The 20,642-nt window shown below is 39.8% G+C and overlaps 1 protein-coding gene across 3 annotated transcripts; it reads left to right on the top strand.

Annotated features, from left to right (window-relative positions):
* Positions 1–312: 312 nt before the first annotated feature.
* On the top strand, positions 313–18,694 carry LOC134674534 (cytochrome P450 4C1-like). Of its 3 annotated transcripts, XM_063532637.1 has the most exons (11): positions 313–413; positions 7,770–7,927; positions 11,307–11,413; positions 12,070–12,160; positions 12,546–12,728; positions 13,118–13,193; positions 13,320–13,629; positions 14,237–14,305; positions 14,770–14,938; positions 17,235–17,414; positions 17,867–18,694. In XM_063532637.1, the coding sequence occupies exons 2-11, from the start codon at positions 7,771–7,773 to the stop codon at positions 18,040–18,042; spliced, it is 1,518 nt and encodes a 505-aa protein (XP_063388707.1). In that variant the 5' UTR covers positions 313–413; position 7,770; the 3' UTR covers positions 18,043–18,694. The 3 variants fall into 3 exon arrangements, with proteins under 3 accessions (XP_063388707.1, XP_063388705.1, XP_063388706.1); XM_063532635.1 differs by lacking the exons at positions 313–413; positions 7,770–7,927 and adding an exon at positions 7,978–8,081; XM_063532636.1 differs by lacking the exons at positions 313–413; positions 7,770–7,927 and adding an exon at positions 8,129–8,235.
* The last annotated feature ends 1,948 nt before the right edge of the window (positions 18,695–20,642 follow it).

Raw genomic sequence — 20,642 nt, 5'->3', positions numbered from 1 at the left:
GGCCAACACTGTGTCGTACACTACTTATAAGTTAAGTGGCATCCAAATTTAAAACCTGCCCCAGATCGAAAATCCTGCTATCACAAATTGGTATTCTTGCCTCCGCACCTCATTTTATCGGTAATATCGGTCATTATCGGCGGTTGAATTCGATCCTCCTGATTTGATCAGGCAATTTAATCAGATTGGCGAAAAAATGACTAATCTGGATACGCCTTTATTACACGACAAGTAAAAATGTATCAGGATGACAGGTGTACATATTTATGATCATTTTCATCACGTATTTCAACCTTGTCTGTTGGTGTTGTAGGGGGTAAAGGGACAAGAAGCGAGTCGTGTCGCGAGCTTCCTCCGGCTTATACTTGGAGTGCCTTCGAAAAGGTTACAGTGCGCGGACTGTGTCACTCGAGGTAAGTTGCAAACGAAACATTAAAAAAAATGCGATTAATTGTGACTGGTGACTGAGAATAAAATTATAATAAATAAATAATTAAATATTATAGGGCATTATTACACAAATAATAAATAAATATTACACAAATATTACATAATAGTAAGGCATTGTACCAAAAATGTTGGTGTTAGAATTGTTATTATTTATATTCAGTAGCACGAACTTTTTCCATTTTTACAAAGAAAAAAAGTGTCCCCTTAATTGTCCGTTTGATTACGGTTTTCAACACAACCTTCTATTACCGTAACAAAACGGACCGAAATGGATATGAAATTTTGGCGACACTTTTTTTCTTGTATTAGGATCGAAGGAGCTCGTGATTCCAAAAAATATATAAAAATTCAAAAATCTAAAATGCAAGTTGGGGGTACAACTTTAAGAGCCCTTCAACGTGCACACTAGCTAGGCGTCCAAAGTTAAAACGGCCGTTTTTGTTTTGAGTTCCTAGATCGCCGAAACCAGCAACATAAAAACTGGTTTGATGTATTCAAAAGGTTAAGTACACAATGCAGTACGTAGCGGCCTCCTTTTTTCAATATCTTTCGTTAAATTTAAATAATTACGATTATTTAGCTGTGGCGCTAGTGTGCACGTTGAAGGGCTCTTAAATAGAAATTCCCAGTTAGCATTATAATCGTATCGTATCGTAGCTAATTGTGATTTAAGTTTCACCGTCTAAAATAAACTTACAAAAAAATCCAGACTATTTCTGTTCGTAATGTAAATTACCACGTAAATAATTATCATTGAGAAATAAAGTAAAACCTGAAGATAAACAGCATAATTATTACTCTTTCCGATTATGCCTTCAAGATTGAAACGTTGAAGCTTAATGATAGTAATTGGCGATGCTACTGTCGGTGGGCAAATAAATAAATAAAAGCGAGGTCTTTATTAGTAAAACGTAAAACGATTATCGGTTTCGGAGATGTTGCCAATCAGTCAACATCTTGTTATAATAAAGGTAAGGTATTTCGCCGTGTGCCTGCTATACTGCCACAATTCAAAATTTTTGATTTTCTGGATTATTGCAGATTCGTATTCAAAATTGTTCAATTTACGACCTTATTTCGAGAGCCATAGCAAAAAAGGTCTTTAAGAGCCTTTTTCTCACAAGTGGCCTTATGCATTTGACCATAAATTGTCAGACAATTCCCTGCAATACAGCCACTTTTGAGTTGTGGCTATAAAGCACACGTTTTAAATGAAGCTTTTGAGTTGCGTCCTAGAAAATAATAATTAGCTGAGTTACACATATTATTATTATCGCGTACAGTGATCTTGTTCCTATCAAAGTTGATATAAGTTCAAAAACTAAAACCCGACTACTGCAAATCGCGCTCTAAAAAGTATGAAACAAGATAGAATTCTTATCTGAAGTTATCAAACAGGAAATATTATAAATGTTATAATTTTTTAAATAAAAAAATACAACGTAATAAAATATATTACATTTTTGATATATTTACAGAGATATTCAAAGGATCGCCGTGCATGGTCGTATGCCACGATTATAAATTTTAAGGTAAAGTGGCATACGACCACAGCTATCCTCTGAATCTCTGTAAAAATATAAATAATGTAGTAAATTATACATATTACGTTGTATTTTTTTATTAAAAAAATTATAACATTTATAATATTTCCTGTTTGATAACTTCAGATAAGAATTCTATCTTGTTTCATACTTTTAGAGCGCGATTTGCAGTAGTCGGGTTTTAGTTTTTGAACTTATTTTTTATTTAATTAATTTTGGGGTCATGACTTCGTTACTAACTACCTATTCGAAGTCACTTTATATTACTTTTTCGAGGGCATCCCCAGTACAGAAATACACGCAGAGCGCCACATATATCGGGCTGCGCTATCCTTTGGCATGGAGGCGCTTTCGGCGCCCAGCTTTGGAACGTGTACAGTGCGCCTCCTACGTCGGGCTACGCCCGACTCTATTACTATGAGGGCGCCGAAGGCGCCCGGCTTTGGAACGCGTAGAGCGTGTCTTGTACGTCGGGCTACGCCTGACTCTTTTAGTATAAGGGCGCCAAAGGCGCCCGGCTTTGGAACGCGTAGAGCGAGCTTCGTACGTCGGGCTACGCCCGACTCTTTTAGTATAAGAGCGCCCAAGGCGCCCGGCTTTGAACGCATACAGTGCGCCTCGTACGACGACGGGCTACGCCCGACACGTTGAGTATGAGGGCGCCGAAGGCACCCGGCTTTGGAACACGTACAGCGTGCCCGCACGTCTTTTGTACGGCTGTTTCATGCATTTGCCCGGATTTGGTAAGCGTCCAGCGTGTCACGTATGTCGACACTTTTAGTATGAGAAAGTCGAAGTCGCCTGGCTTTGGACTGCTTGCAGCGCGCCACGTACGTCAGGCTACGCCCGACTCCTCTAGTATGAGGGCGCCGAAGGCGCCCGGCTTTGGAACGCGTACAGCGAGCTTCCTACCTCTCTTGTACGGCTGTTTCATACATTTTGGCTGATCTGGACTTCTATACCTATTCACGTTATAAAATATTGCAGGTCATTAAAAAAAACACTATGTTTATAGCGGCCAAACAAATTTATTTTGCAAATACCTTCTTGTATCGCCGTAGTCGGGTAATATGCGGATAGAATCCAGAGCGCTTGTAGATTCGTAGTTCGAATTACCTACCCGATAAATTAATGTTTCATCGGGTGCATGCAAGCAAAGCCGGTCGCAAAAGCTAACAATATTTATATATTTGAAATGTGCTAACTGAGCTCTTTCAAATGATATACATCACGTAATCATTACTTATTTTTATTTTTTTCGTTCGAGACTTTATGACCTCTAGAGGACGCCTTGTTCATTCTTTTGTGACTTCATATAGCCTATAACCAGCGGACGATTAAGATAATTCGAATGACATATCGTTTGTCAAATTATAATGTGTACTTTAGAAGTTATGAGGGAACAAATGAACATACATACATACATACATACATACCCACATACATACCGGTCAAAATCATAACCCTCCTTTTGCGTTGCCGTAGTCGGGTAAAAATAAAGGGATTTTAACTATTTTGGTGTTTTTATTTATATTTGCATGGTAACCTTTATCCAATAATTTTGTGTTTAAATTTGGCCGCATCTCAAAATCTTTAAAAAACGTTTCTGCAATACGGCCACAACTCTAAATACCTGTCTTTCGGGCCTTGTGTCTTAAAAAATATACATTTCTTTTAAAAAGTGGCGTGGTCATAAGGAGGGTTATATCATTCCGAGTAAAAAAAGCTTAATTTTAAATTCATAGACCTAAAACTAAAGGAGTAAGATCCTATTAAACACCCTGAACTATACTCTCAAAACTTTGAGACGCGATTTCTCGAAAAAACGGTTTTTTGAGATGTGGCAGTGTAGCAGGCACACGGCGATTTGTCCTAGTGTCAACACTCAATAGAAGTGCGAGCAGTACGGATATGATGGTCGTATTTGTCTACGTGACAGCGTGATAAAACGGTGTCCGTCTCTTTCTATCCCGCAGAGTTAAAAAGTGACAGTTGTTTTATCACGTGGATAAATGTGGATAAAGCGATCCATAATAGGCTTGCAGGGTGTCATCTACCGGGTGTGGCCTGTAACACGAGCAAATAATTAAAACATAGATTGTACTCCTCAAACGGTGACACTTTTGTTCATCAAATTTTAAACATTATGAAGTATTTAGACTCCCTATTTTTTATACAAAATAAATATTATCTTCAATGGACGCCATCGCCACGCCATTGTGATTGACGTTGCTTGTCACACCTTAAACATAACAAAATTCGCAATACGTTGCGTCTTAGAATAAACTTTAAAAATATGTATTAGAAATCTAACCACAAGTTATTTTTAAAAGTCGCTGAACAAATGTTGGTCAGTATGAGGAGTACAGCCTACAGTTTAATTTTTTGCTCATATTACAGGCCACACCCGGTATAGGGCATTGGATTTACTTTCTAGCTTTCTACATAAGTACCCCTAGTATAAATTTCATTCGATAGCGTGACGTGACGTACGCGTTTGTGTCGCTTTTGTATGGGGTTTTGAGTTTCCAAAACGTCCCGCTTGGTGCACTGTTCAAAATCCCATACAAAAATAGACATCAATCATACGCGAACGCTCGTCAGTCATCTCGAATGAAATTTAGGTATACTAGGGGTTCTGTTGCTTGATTGCTCAGATCAAGCGATAGGCTTTCATCAGTGTTTAATTGTCTCTGACATGACCTTGCAAAAGTCTTCTGGTTAAAAACAACCAGACTTTTATAATAAGGTATTTACTTAATGAAAGGGAATGCAGTAAGGTGCATTGAGGTAACATCGAAAGTGGGGTTATTTTGATAATTGCAAATATCTATAAAACCTGAAAAAATTCATACATTTAGCAACTCTTAGAAAGTTTTCATATAATATAAATAGAAAATGTCCTATGTGATCAAGTTTTTTTTTATTTTCATTAACGCTTTCTTTTGCACAACAAACAATAATTAATTGTTCTATTACTGTACCTATAAGAAAAGTTAAAAAAGCACTTTTTACTTTTTGATTTTTTGTAGTCGTATCGGACATTCGATATTGGATCGGAAAATTTGAAAAAGCTGTTACGCTACACTGCTGCTTACCAAGGCATCTTGCTTACTCTAGCTATAGTAGTAATTGCTTTTAGTTTACTAATCTGTGTGTGGCCTGTAATACGAGCAAAAAATTTTACTGTAGGCTGTACAACCAAAGATACTGACCAACATTTATTCAGCAACTTTTAAAAATAACTTGTGGTTTGTTTTTTAATACACTTTAAAATTTATTCTAAGACGCAATGTATTGCGAATTTTGTTATGTTTAAGGCATGACAAACAAGCAACGTCAATCACAAATGATATGGTCATATGGCATGGCGATGGCGTCCATTGAAGATAATATTTATTTTGTATGAAAAATAGGAAGTCTAAATACTTTATAATTTTTAAAAGTTATTGAACCAAAGGGTCACCGTTTGAGGAGTACAATTCATGTTTTAATTATTTGCTCGTGGTACAGGCCACACCCGGTATATTTGACATTTTCAAAATTACCCCGCTTTCGAAATCACCCCAATGCACCTTATACACCTTTCACGTGGACTTTTTTACAACTGTGTCAATTTTGCAAAAGCCGAGACCGGTTTTCTTACGAAACGTAGTAAGTATTGTTGTGGCCATGCGTACGGTCACGATCTTACGATAATAAGACCATTTTGTATGCGATATCGAGCCGACATTGCTTGGACGCTCTGCCCAAATGTTTCAAGTTGGTTGTTAAGGATATTTACTAGAGATGCCCCGAATAGTGAATTTGGCCGAATACCGAATATTCGGCCCGTCTCTCGGCCGAATACCGAATATTCGGCGAACAAATATTCGGCATTACATGCGAACATTTGAGTCACAATTATTATGAGAACTGTTTGCCAACAAAGCACAACGCTTGCTAAGATATAATTTTTATGTTGAACAGAATTAATGAATGTAGTTAGAGTAAAAAAAATATATTTTGTAATTAACAAATGCTCAAAAACGTGCCTTCGTATTTAACTATCTACTTTCCAAGATTACATTTTAAATACATATTAAATATACCTAGTTTTTATTTATTTTTTGTGTAATTTATCTTTTTAGGTAGGTGCAACAGATATTCGGTATTCGGCCGAATAGCAGGAAACATTCAGCCGAATACCGAATATTCGGCAAAATGGCCGAATAGGCCGAATACCGAATAGTTGCCGAATATTCGTGGCATCTCTAAATTATTTACTAGACGGAAATAGAACAAACATTGTACTTTATTGTCACATTAACCTTCTGATCCTTGCGCATAACTAATCTAAATTACATCAAATAGGTAGGTATATATATATATTCTTACAATCTTGGATATTTTCTTGTATACTCGTACAGAAGAAAAAAACCTAAGTAAATTAAGTAGAGATGACATCAACTATACAATATGTTTAGTAAAATTCTCCATTTACCGTAAAATGGGGTGAGTTGGGTTAAATTTGACTTTCAAACCTCGATAAAATTTCATTTTTACATTGTGAAAACTGAATGGCGTATAACTGTATATAATAAGTGGTTCGGACGTTTGTATTTTAGTTTGTATTTTATTTTGGCTAGTTCCATTTCATAACTTTGACGATAAAGAGGAAAACCCACCTCACCCCGTAGTGCCTCGTATTTGGGGTGAGAGGGTTTTTCATACAAAGTTCATTTTTGAAGGTTGTTGGATCGATTTTTTTTATTATACGTATTACTATAGCCCCATTTTAAATTGGAATACATTATTTTTGTAGCAGTAGCCTTAAAATCCCTTCTCACCCCCCTCTCAAACCTTCCCGCCCTGTTCATAACCCAACTCTCCCCGCGAAACCTACTCACCCCGTTTTACGGTATTCCAAATACACCAAATTGTTCTATTTTTATTTTACAGTCGTAAATATGTTCATATACCTACATATCGAGTCTGTGCGGAAAGAAAAGTTCATAGAATGTATTGATTCCCATAAATTCCACGACTCTTCTCTTTCCGCACAGACTACTGAATAATGAAAATTGACTAAAATAAAGTGTACGAAGTACATTTTTAGGGTTCCGTACCCAAAGGGTAAAACGGGACCCTATTACTAAGACTTCGCTGTCCGTCCGTCCGTCCGTCCGTCCGTCCGTCCGTCTGTCACCAGGCTGTATCTCACGAACCGTGATAGCTAGACAGTTGAAATTTTCACAGATGATGTATTTCGGTTGCCGCTATAACAACAAATACTAAAAACAGAATAAAATAAAGATTTAAATGGGGCTCCCATGCAACAAACGTGATTTTTGATCAAAGTTAAGCAACGTCGGGAGTAGTCAGTACTTGGATGGGTGACCGTTTTTTTTGTTGCTTTTTTTTTGTTTTTTTTTTTGCATTGTGGTACGGAACCCTTCGTGCGCGAGTCCGACTCGCACTTGCCCGGTTTTTTTGTTGTATCGCTATACTGTTGTGCCAACAATGCAACGCAGTAACCGCAATGTAATAAAACAAGTGACTGAACTAGAAAAACAAGGAAAAGAACAAACAAGTTATATGTAAAAGAACGGCACCATAACATATAGGTATTATAATCTGAGGGCCTACCGCGAACCACGTTCGACTTGTTGCCTCCCTGTCACACTTACGTACGACAAAGTGCGACAAGTGCGACAAAGAGGCAACACGTCGAACGTGGTTCGCGGTAGGCCCTCTGTTCTCCTCTTAATACTCCTAAAGATTATTTTGTTCCAGGATGTTCATATGGTTGGCATTGGCAGCGGTGGCACTGGCGTGGTGGGCGCGGTGGCGCGCGGGGCGCCGACGAATGTTAGCCCTGGCCAGTCAACTACCCGGCCCACCAGCGCTACCCGTACTGGGCAATGCTTTGAGCTTCATGGTCCCACCCGAAGGTACGTAGACTGTCGCCCTGTTGTAGTCAGGGCGATATTCACCGGCGATGGTGCGTGGGGCGCCGGCGAATGTTAGCCCTGGCCAGTCAGCTACCCGGCCCGCCAGCGCTACCCGTACTCGGCAATGCCTTGAGCTTCATGGTCCCATCCGAAGGTATGTAGATTGTAGCCCTGTTGTACACAGGGCTATATTCACCGGCGGTGGCGCGTGGGGCGCCGGCGAACGTTAGCCCTGGCCAGTCAGCTACCCGGCCCGCTAGTGCTACCCGTATTCGGCAATGCCTTGAGCTTCATGGTCCCTTCGGAAGGTATACGTTGACTGTACAGAGGGCGATGTTCGATGGCGGTGGCGCGCTGGGCGCCGACAAATGTTAGCCTTGCCCAGTCAACTACCCGGCCTACCAGCGCTACCCGTACTTGGCAATGCCTTGAGATTCATGTTCCCGTCCGACGACAAAGTTTAAAGACTTTAAAGTCATTAATCTATTGTTTGTCCGCAATTTCATTGGTCATAATTTGGTTTTTCTCAAACACGCGTCAGCGTAACATTTCTTTTTTTTTTTTCATTACGCCGCTTCCCTGAATCCTTTACTAATCTCATCTTTTTTTGCTTTTATGTAGGTATCTTCATGATCTCTTCGAACAAGTATGCGGGACATATTTGAATAAGTAATTATTATAACGCGCAATCTAAACTCAATCACGCGTTCATAATCATAGTATCACCCTATCACCTGACCACGAGTCTGACCAGGAAAAACAACTAATTTCCCTGTAATTACAAATTCCTGATAGCCAAGTAAACTGCAAGAAATTACCGTGGTAAGGATCAAAAGTAATTGAGCATGCTTACATGGCTGGTTAAACGGGCTAATAACCCAATGTACCAAGTCCTCTGCAAGAACAATCAGCTTTTAAAAGGATTGTCGTGTCATTATAATTTATAATTATAATTGACTCTGAGGAAGAGAATCCTCAATATGAATTTTCGAGGTCGTTCGTGTTGTTCCTGGTTCGTAGGTATAAGCGAATGTTGTGTTTTTTTTTTCTTTGAAAACACACTACAGAAAAAAATATCAATCAATCAATCAATCAAACTTTTATTGATAAAATGTAAGTATTTTACATGTCAACACATTATATCTGTTACAGCACACATTATTATTTCATACATTAAAACATTTACAGAACATCATTATTACTATTTTAGGTCAAATTATTTTAACTTACATACTACTTTTAATTCAAATTATAATCCATTTATTATTTGTATTTCCTTGGATATCACGGGCCTATAATCCCGGTTTTTTGATAGGCTTGCGTGGGGACACAGATCCAACACGTAGAGGCCCCTTGGAGAGCTTTTATGTCATGTAGAACGCCTGCTGGAACCCGTTCACAGGTGCAACAATAGACACCCGTGAACCGGTCTCAGCAGGCATTGGGACTATTGTAGAAAAAGAGAACAGTATACCGGTCTATGGATTGAAGTTTGGGTGGACAATGAGACTGGTCTATTGTAAAAGAGGTCCCGACACCTGCCATAACAATGTTAACACCGTCATCGAGGCAGGCGGTGACTCGCCGCTGACTAGATGGGCCCCTGAAACTGCCGTCGTAAAGACGACCAGGAGCAACATCGGTGTGAGCGGCTCAGGGGTGTCGAGAGGTGTGCGCCGCTTTCTACCCAGTGGCTGTTACCAGCCACTGTGCCAACTCGCGTCTTATGCATCTTTCACTTCCACCCCTGGAGCATATAGCTCTAGCGACTCCTCTCTGGACGGCCAATGAAGGCAAGCCAGAGCTGAGAGTCCTGCGGGTCCCCTTGGGGTCCACTCCGACCGACGAAGACACGCCGGAGACGGAGACCCTGACCGACTCTCCGGAGCACTCGGATCCGTGGGGTCGTTACTCCCCAACAGCTCGCCACAAGCTGCCCTGCATTATTTATTATTATTATTATCTATTTAATTTAAAATTATTAATTTTAAGTATCGATTTAAGTCAATTATTAGTAATATATTTTTTTTAATATGAAACCTTACTCATTAATTAGGAATACTTCAATACGTATTCGTAAATCTATAGCTCAAGCGGTGCAAGTACTTACCCAGTTGGGTTTAGGGTTGCCAACCGTACTATATTATGTATACAGGGTGATTCAGGAGACGTGAGCAGGACTAACACTGCGCATTTCGTAAATTATAAGCAACTGTTTCGTATCAGTATTAGTGAGGTTAACGTTAATTTTCTAGTCGTGTTGAAAAAAAAAGTTATTAATTTATTTACGACATGCATGGTCACCCTACAATTAGAATACTAAACTACCGATATTCTGTGTCAAATTGAATGTCATCACGGTCTGGTTATTTTTAAAAATTCGTATCTCACTCAAGTTTGACAGTTTATTTTCTTCGTAATCATAATGCTGTCATTACGGTTAAAGAGGTTTTATGTTTATTAATTAGGTATTGTAGGGTGACCATTATTGTAGATAATTAAATTTGCCCTCGCCATAAAGTTAATAAATAGGAAAAAGTGTGATTGTTTCACCTAAATACGACGGTGATCGATCAATTATCAGTTACTGAGTGTGCAGGATTAGTCCTGCTCACGTCTCATGAATCATCCTGTATAATACTGTACTATATTTTCGCTCTCTGTACTATATACTTTTGGAAAAATATATAGTTCGCTAAAATGCTATATTTCTAATTAAACGTACTTATTAGCCTCACACGTACTCATGTTTAGTATTTTATCTAAAAGTACTATATTTTCTTGAAATGTTCTATATTTTTGATGATGCCTCGTTCTGGAAAATTCCTATATTAAAAAAACTATATTCCACCAAAAAAAAGTTGGTAACCCTAGTTGGGTTACACCAGATTCTAACGAGGTGATACCGAATTGTACCCATTTTGGATCCAGTCCCACAACCTATGTTTTTTTTCTGACGCAACATACTCAGAATTAAGAGTTTTATTGTCTCTTTCACCATATTCCAAAATATATGTATTTTCGGATCCCAATTAATTAAATTTAATCATTTAGTTGATCTTAAATATGGAGCGCGGTGGCCTAGCAGTAAGAGCGTGCTACTTTCAATCGGGAGGTCGCGGGTTCAAACCCCGGCTCGTACCAATGAGTTTTTCGGAACTTATGTACGAAATATCATTTATTTCGTAAATTATCAGTCGCTTTTAGATGAAGGAAAACATCGTGAGGAAACCGGCACAATACTTGTTACTCACACTAGACCAGGCCGTGCTATGACGGCTGATCTGTGATCATGTGGAGCTTTCCATAGAAAACGAAGCTCCGGAAGCTCGGGCCCGGCCCAGGCCCGGTCTAACGTGAATCATCCTCCTTCTTTCAGAACTGAACAACGTGATCGGGGAGCTAATGCAGGAATACGGCGACGTGTGGCGATTCTGGCTTGGCCCCGACCTCAACGTGGTCGTCAGCGATCCTGACGACGTCAAAGTAATCTTATCTTATCTAATTTAGTTAGTTTTAGTTTTTATTTAGTTTCTTTATGGGTAAAATATATTTTACAAGTCATACATTTTTAACTAAGCTGTTTAAATAGAATTCTAGATAAACTAACATACATAGGTCACTTATTACAGTTTGTTAATTTGATAATCATGCATTAACTATTACTAAAACTAACTATTTTAACTAAAAACTAACTATAACTATTTTTAAAATAAAATTCTATTTTTTTCATAAAATCATCATCAGAATAACATGGTTATTCTAGATGTAGACTTTTAAGTTTTTTAACAAATATTGTGTCGCTTTCTAAAGATGTCATAGCATTCTGATTTTTGTTACTTATTCTGGGCCCAATAACACTTTTGGATCTTGACGAATCGTTAAGCATGACTGATGAACAACCTAAAGGATGACTCACGCTAAGCCGGGCCGAGCCCGGGCCGGTGCATCCGACGTGTCATTTTTATGACGGCAGATCAATGTTAACGTGATGCTTTCCACACAAAACGAAGCGCCGGAAGCTTCGGTCCGGCCCTGGCTCAGTTTAGCGTGAGTTATTCTTAAAGCTGTTTGCGTCGGTCCTTTTTACACACTTCGACCCATTAGGATTCTTTGTAATTAAATTAAATATTATATTTCAGAGTCTACTCACGAACTCGAAAACTAGCACCAAAGGACCGCAGTATAAGTACATGGCTGACTTTTTAGGAGAAGGCATTCTGAGCGGATCAGGTAAAGGATGACTCACGTTAGACCGGGCCGTGTCCGGGCCGGAGCTTCCAGCGCATCGTATTATATGGAAAGCATCACGTGGTCGCCTGTCATGTCATAGAAAAGTACACGGCCCGATCTAATGTGAATCATCCTTAAGTTGTCCTAAAACCTCTTCTCACTCGATCGATTAATTTAATTTAACTTTAGAAAAATGTCACTACCTATATAACAATTAATTACGATTTGATTAAAAAGAAGATCTAAAATCTAAATCAAATAGAAGATGGTTTTTGTTACACACTTAATCTTTATAGTGGAATCAAATATCTGTGAATTCTCCTCAATAATTTTGAATCTCAAAAGCTCAAACCTACATGTTCTGATTCTTAAATAAAAATTACAGGGCCAACTTGGAGAACACGCAGGAAAATAGCGTTGCCTAACTACGGCCGAAGGGCAGTGGAGAGCTACGAAGAGGTGTTTAACAGGGAGGCCGATCAGATGCTGGCGAGGCTGAGGGGCCGAGGCGGCGAGGCCTTCGACATTTACGACGAAGTCGTCATGGGCACCACTTACACTGTCTGCCGTAATATTTCTTTAGTATTATCCTAATACTTGTGACTTTGTCACTTTACTCCATTATTTAATTATATTAAACGACCAAAAATATTTTAAATCATGTAGAAAAAAATTTTTTGACATTCTTTAAGAAACGTTACCTACATCAATGAAAGCATTTTTGCAAACCTGGTTTGCCTATACAAACCAAAGGTAATAAACCGAATACCAGGTAATCTTAGATAGAACAACAAATTTCGGGTATTGGACTTAGAAATTTCTTGATTAGAAACAAATTACTGACCATAACGAAAAAACAGTCGGCTATAAAAACTTTTGTGGAAAAACATAAGTATTAAATATGAAATTCTACATCACTTTTTCATGTGTTTATGACGTTTATGTTCTTATTTTTAGAGGCATTGATGGGATTGACTAGACAACAAACACTAAAGTTGCCAAATATGCATTGGATCATCCGCGAATCACACGAGTAAGTAAACCTGCTTTATTCATGTCTTTAAGCAGCAAATAATGCTTATTTGGTCAAATAATACTTATTTACTGTGGTGAAAAAGTTTTCTTAGATGTCCATTAACCTATCGAAATTCTGTTGCAGTTTATATTTGCTCGTCTTTATGAGGATGACACAATGGTATCTTCAAATAGAGCCCTTGTACAGAATAACAAAATATTATCAAAAGCAACTAAAGTTTATAAAAAAGATGCAAGAGATGGTAGACGTCATTGTGCAGCACAGACTTAAAGTCCTGGAAGCCATGGATGATGATAGGAAAATGGAGATACTTAAATTGGAAGGTGATGATGCACACAACACTGAACTAAGCGTCGTGGATAGACTTGTGTTGTCTAAACAAATATCAAGCTATGACGAAATGTTGAGGGAAATATTCACACTCTTTACTTCGGTACGTACTTTTATAACTTTATCCCATAGTTCCCATAGCTAAGTAGTACGAGTGTATTGATTGTACCATTAAACGAGCCATGAGTAAAAAAAAAGAATTACTAAAGATGAAGATTACCTATACCGGGTGTGGCCTGTAACACGAGCAAATAATTAAAACAGATTGTACTCCTCAAACGGTGACACTTTTGTTCAACAACTTATAAAAATTATGAAAGTATTTAGACTGCCTATTTTCCATACAAAATAAATATTATCTTCAATGGACGCTATCGCCACCCCATGTCATTGTGATTGACGTTGCTTGTCACGCCTTAAACATAACAAAATTCGCAATACATTGCGTCTTAGAATAAACTTTAAAGTGTATTAAAAATCAAACCACAAGTTATTTTTAAAAGTTGCTGAACAAATGTTGGTCAGTATGAGGAGTACAGCCTATAGTTAAATTTTTTGCTCATATTACAGTCCACACCCGGTATAAAATGGTTAAAAATGTACTGGCAGATTGTTATAATGATCCCTTCACCGTCTCATAAAATTATAAGCCTGTCAAAATAAAAGCAACAATTCAAAGACAACTGTAAAATATATTCAATTTCTTACAGAGTCAAGAGGCAACGGCAAAGATGGCATCTTTTTTATTGCTGATGATGGCGTATCATCCTGACCACCAGGTAAAATTCAAAAGGCCAATACTAAAAATATAAATAAAGTAATAGTTATTATTTATTTATCATTATCACCATGCCTGTCACGTTCTAACAAATATGTAAGAGTGAAAGTGACACATGCCATGACAGGTGTCTCTGTCTGTAGGGCTAAGATGGTCGTCTTTTTATCATTTGTCACCATGCCTGTCACGTTCTAACAAATATGTAAGTGCGAAAATGACGCATGACATGAAAGGTGATAAAAATGCGATCATGATACTGCTTCTGGTCTATTTAAGCGAGATGAATGTTGTTCTCAAGCGCTAGCGTAAAGTAGGTCAATTCAACCACTGAACGTGCGGCGTCATCTAGATTAGCTGTCAGATCCGTATCACTGTATATTTCACAATTGTAAATACATATGCAGATAATTTATCCTATAGCTCCTTTAATAAATGCGACTCCTACTTATTTCTTATTTTAAACAGGAAAAAGTTTACGCTGAAATAAAAAGCGTGTTCGGCGACAGCGACAGAGACGTCACTGATGACGACATCAAGCAGATGCCGTACCTAGACATGGCGTTCAAGGAGGTCCTGCGGCTCTTCCCTATCGGAGTGATGCTGCAGAGGACCATATCTGATGATATTCAAATAAGTACGTACATATGTATATTATATAATGTATTATGTATGTGTCTTTCGTAGACTACAAAACACAAGTGGACATTGATGTGCACGTATCAGCTTTAAGCTGCCTGTGCATTTACATATAATAATAATAATAATAAGCCCGCAGGGCAGCTTGTGGCGAGCTGTTGGGGAGTAACGACCCCACGGACCCGAGTGCTCCCGAGAGTCGTTCAGGGTCTCCGTCTCCGGCGTGTCTTCGTCGGCCGGAGTGGAACCCAAGGGGACCCGCAGGACTCTCAGCTCTGGCTTGCCTTCATTGGCCGTCCAGAGAGGAGTCGCTAGAGCTATATGCTCCAGGGGTGGAAGTGAAAGATGCATAAGACGCGAGTTGGCACAGTGGCTGGTAACAGCCACTGGGTAGAAAGCGGCGCACACCTCTCGACACCCCTGAGCCGCTCACACCGATGTTGCCCCTGGTCGTCTTCGCGACGGCAGTTTCAGGGGCCCATCTAGTCAGCGGCAAGTCACCACCTGCCTCGATAACGTGTGTTAGCATTGTTATGGCAGGTGTCCGAACACTTTACAATAGCACAGTCTCATTGTCCACCCAAACTTCAATCCATAGACCGGTATACTATTCACTTTTGCTACAATAGTCCCAATGCCTGCTGAGACCGGTTCATGGGTGTCTATTGTTGCACCTGTGAACGGGTTCCAGCAGGCGTTCTACATGACATTAAAGCTCTCCAAGGGGCCTCTACGTGTTGGATCTGTGTCCCCACGCAAGCCTATCAAAAAACCGGGATTATAGGCCCGTGATATCCAAAAGGAGATACAAAATAATAATAATAATAATAAGCCCGCAGGGCAGCTTGTGGCGAGCTGTTGGGGAGTAACGACCCCACGGACCCGAGTGCTCCCGAGAGTCGGTCAGGGTCTCCGTCTCCGGCGTGTCTTCGTCGGTCGGAGTGGACCCCAAGGGGACCCGCAGGACTCTCAGCTCTGGCTTGCCTTCATTGGCCGTCCAGAGAGGAGTCGCTAGAGCTATATGCTCCAGGGGTGGAAGTGAAAGATGCATAAGACGCGAGTTGGCACAGTGGCTGGTAACAGCCACTGGGTAGAAAGCGGCGCACACCTCTCGACACCCCTGAGCCGCTCACACTGATGTTGCTCCTGGTCGTCTTCGCGACGGCAGTTTCAGGGGCCCATCTAGTCAGCGGCAAGTCACCACCTGCCTCGATAACATGTTTTAGCATTGTTATGGCAGGTGTCCGGACTTCTCTACAATAGCCCAGTCTCATTGTCCATCCAAACTTCAATCCATAGACCGGTATACTATTCACTTTTTCTACAATAGTCCCAATGCCTGCTGCGACCGGTTCATGGGTGTTTATTGTTGCGCCTGTGAACGGGTTCCAGCAGGCGTTCTACATGACATTAAAGCTCTCCAAGGGGCCTCTACGTGTTGGATCTATATCCCCACGCAAGCCTATCAAAAGACCGGGATTTGTAGGCCCGTGAATTCCAAAATGGAGAAACAAATAATAATAATATTTTAAGCTAAATACCAGCCGAGTACCTATAGCGTTTTTGTTAACTATAATTATAGGTAGACCTAGTTAATTATTTCTATTGACACAAATGAGTATCCATAGTTTGTGATCATTGTAGGCTTCGCGAAATGGACACAAAAACAAATCAGCTACAGTCAGGGGTACGAAACTCCTGACTTCGGGCAAACTCGGCTTCGTTCGGCTCAGCATTGCTCCGAGCAATTATTAGGGTTGACACAACTTGACCTTCCTTTGCGTGCACGACCACAGATAAGATAATGGCTTGACTTTTTTCAACCCTAAATAGCCGACAGGGATAGTGCCATATATTAGACAGGGACAGCATTATTCGACTCTGAACCCCTGTCAAACTTCGGTTTTTTAGGAAGTTTCCTTTCTATACGGTAGTACTATTACTTATTCTGTGCTACAGTATTCGTCACCGCCAACAAATGATGAAATAAAGTTGCTAAACAGATCTTGTCAGTAGAAAAAGGCGGCAAATTTTAATAATGTAAGCGTGAACGGCTTTCGTCTCATAGAAAATTTGAATTTCGTGCCTTTTTCTACTGACAAGATTTGCTTGACCATCTATAATTGAAGGGATGGTTACAAAAACAGCATAACTGCTTAGAGCGGTTGACACGTTTTTAAGAACATTGTCAATCGTTTCAGGTGTCAACCAGTGTAGTCAGTTATGTTGTTTTTGTAAACATCCCTTCAATTTATATACTTATACATACAGTTTATACAGTTACTCTGTTTTAGGTAACGCAACATTACCGGCGGGCTGCTCGCTCGTCATCCCAATCTTCCACATGCACCGGGACAAGCGGTACTGGACCAACCCGGACAGCTTCGACCCGGAGCGGTTTAGACCCGAACACGCGAAGCTGCAGCACGGTAGCTGCTATATACCGTTCAGCTTGGGACCGATGGATTGCATGGGTAAGCCATTATGTTTTTAAGCAACATAATATATGAAATAAGTTATTTTGAGTATATATAAAATTCGATGAATCTGCAGACCAGTTTAAACTTACATCTTAATATCAAAATGATGTAATTTTGGTATCATTCACACATCAAAAATTTGGTACCATTTTTCGAAGTACAAAATTGTGGTTAAATATTCTTCTCAACTTTGTGTTGCCTTTCAATTTATAAGTAAATAGTTACATAGTTCTAAGGGGTCTATGGAATATTCAGAAATGACCATAGTTATACCATGCAATAAAAGGCATTCCTTGGAAGAATATCAATTACTTGTTTATAATGACAATAGATAAAGTACCTATACAGTTCGCTTCTTATACAATTATTCTATTTCAAACCCGTCTGCGAGAATTCGCCATCAGGGTACTTTGTGTGCAGAGATCATATCAATGAAATATTTGCAGGTCGATACTTCGGCACCAAACTAGTGAAAACTATGTGCGTGAAAGTTTTGCGTGAGTTCCGTCTGACATCTCCGGAGTCGTACGAGGACATGCGCCTCGTGCTGGCCGTGTCCGTCGCCTCCGTCAACGGCTACCCCGTCCAGCTCCATCACCGGAAATGTGAACATGTTCCTTAAGACTATGTGAAGGTGTTGCGTGAGTTCCGTCTGACGTCTCCGGATTCGTACGAGGACATGCGCCTCGTGCTGGCCGTGTCCGTCACCTCCGTCAACGGCTATCCCGTCCAGCTCCATCGTCGGAAATGTTAACATGTTCCTTAAGACTATGTGAAGGTGTTGCGTGAGTTCCGTCTGACGTCTCCGGATTCGTACGGGGACATGCGCCTCGTGATGGCCATCTCCGTCGCCTCCGTCAACGGCTACCCCGTCCAACCACATCGATGGAAAAGTTAACGTGTTCCTTAAAACAGGAGCACGCGCGAGCTCGCATCCGAGTTTCATTACATTGCGATATTTGATTGATCGGCTGAATCGGATGTAACATCAATAGTCCGCAATGTAACTAAAATCGCATGCAAATTGTCGCGCCGTCTAAATCGATCGATAGGGGATCGCTATCACTTCGACAACGAAAAGCTTTATGTCTCTCTATCACTCTTCCATATGAGTGCGACAATGGCAGTTGCGTTTCGATCGCTACGGAGCGTAAGCGATTGGCATCTTGGCTACACGGCCTGATGAATCCCCTATCGATCACTACAAAGTGTGGTCTTTCATTAGTATGTATTAAGAAACTGTAAATAATTATTAATAAACCATATAAACCACATGATTTGTTATTTTAATTAAACTTTCTTCAGTTTTAAAAATGTTTTTTAAAATGCTCACTCACCTTTTAAGTCAAAAAATGTTATAGCGGCAACAGAAATACATCATCATCTGTGAAATATTTCAACTGTCTAGCTATAACGGTACATGAGGTACAGCCTGGTGACAGATAGACGGACAGACGGACATAGTACGTAAGTACGGACAGTGTAGTCTTAGTAATAGGGTCCCGTTTTAGCCCTTTGGGTACGGAACCCTTAAAATCGACAAGAGTCTTAAAGTGAGCTACCATATGTACAGTCAGCAAACCTGTTAATAGTTTTTCTGCATACACTACATATATACAATTTTTTTGGTGGGGTCGAGTCTTCGTGGAAAAATTGATCACACCCACGATACCCTAACACTAATCCAAAGCAAATCATAATTATTTATTACTCAAATAAGTGACACAGCATTACAGTAAAAATCAATGCACTGCGAAACTACAAAATAAGAATACATGGAAACAACAAAAAAACTACAAATTAAAACTAAGACAAATTAAACATTAGATTTGGACGACGACATAACAGCGTGGCTCCGTTGTGGTTTAGGATTCGGATGGTTGCTCCGGAACCGCCGGAACACCACACCCTTCGGCCAGAAGTCTGCGCTTGCTATGGTGTCCTACAGCGGCCGCGTCACGCACACCACAAACGAACTGCAGTGCACATATTATGTAGTGACGCGACTGTCAATTAAATAAGACATGAGATTCAAGAGCCAGGGAAATACCCTGATGGTAACGCATAAAGTCGTATATAAATGGGACGGTCTCACTTCTGAGGTTATTATCAAATATGAAGCTCCTGACGGTGTTACTTGTGATGTTTGCATTGACGATATGTCTATGCGAGAGTGCTGCCCTAAACTCAGGTTAGTAAATTAAGATTATTAATGGTAATTTTATTTGAGCACCTAAGTTCAATCTTGTCTTTTCTCTTGCCAATATTTAGCGGAGTCAGAAAATTTAATAACCCAAAGTTTTGATACAATAAGCCATGTTTTAATTTGCCATAGGTACGTACATGACTAAATATCCTACAGAATGGACAATGGACATGTTTAGTTACCTCCGCCAAAGAAAGTCCATCATTATATTTTTTTTTATTCTTACGTTCAATATGAACTTGTAGTACTTTCTATGGTACTAGCGAACATGGACTCGCGAATCCATTCAGATTTCTAAAGGTATGAAATTTTGAAAGTAGGTTACTTTGGTTACTTATTACCTTTTTTCTAAAATGGGTTCTTCAACTCATTTAAGTTTTTAGTTTCGAGTTTATATATAATCTAATTAAGATCAACCTAACATTCTAAAGGGGTAGATGGCAATCTACTGCATTTTTTACTAAAGTCTCATTTTGTGGAATTTGTTAACTATGTAAACAAACCACCATATTGAAATTGTCTCTAACTGATGAATTAACTAGTGACTTTTGTTTACATAACAAGTTCCACAGAATGACACTTTACTGTTTGGTATTAAATTTCAGATCAGAGAATTAGAGAAAAACGCGGTTTAAAACTTGGCGGTGGAGGAAAGAAAACCACAGGGAATCAAAACATCAACAGTTGCGGATGTGGTAGACAAGGACATGGAGTTGGCTATGGAGGAGGCTATGGAGGAGGCGGTGGGGGCGGTGGGGGCGGCGGGGGAGGCGGTGGCGGCGGCGGTGGTGGCGGTGGATATGGAAAGAAATAATAAACAAGGTGCCATGTATGTAGTAGGTAGATAATTTCTGGAGTCATGCGGAACGATAATAAATAATAAAAAATACCCTTTGGTAAGTGGTATGTATTATTGCAACTCCGTATTATTTATAATTATTTGAGATCCAAAGAAGGCAAGCTCCGTGGCACCGAGCCGCGGTCCCTGGTGGTCGATGGTGGGGATTAAAACTGGA

This window comes from Cydia fagiglandana, chromosome 20 (assembly GCF_963556715.1).
Source record: "Cydia fagiglandana chromosome 20, ilCydFagi1.1, whole genome shotgun sequence".
Classification (NCBI taxonomy): domain Eukaryota; kingdom Metazoa; phylum Arthropoda; class Insecta; order Lepidoptera; family Tortricidae; genus Cydia; species Cydia fagiglandana.
This window is presented reverse-complemented; position numbering and strand designations above follow the sequence as displayed.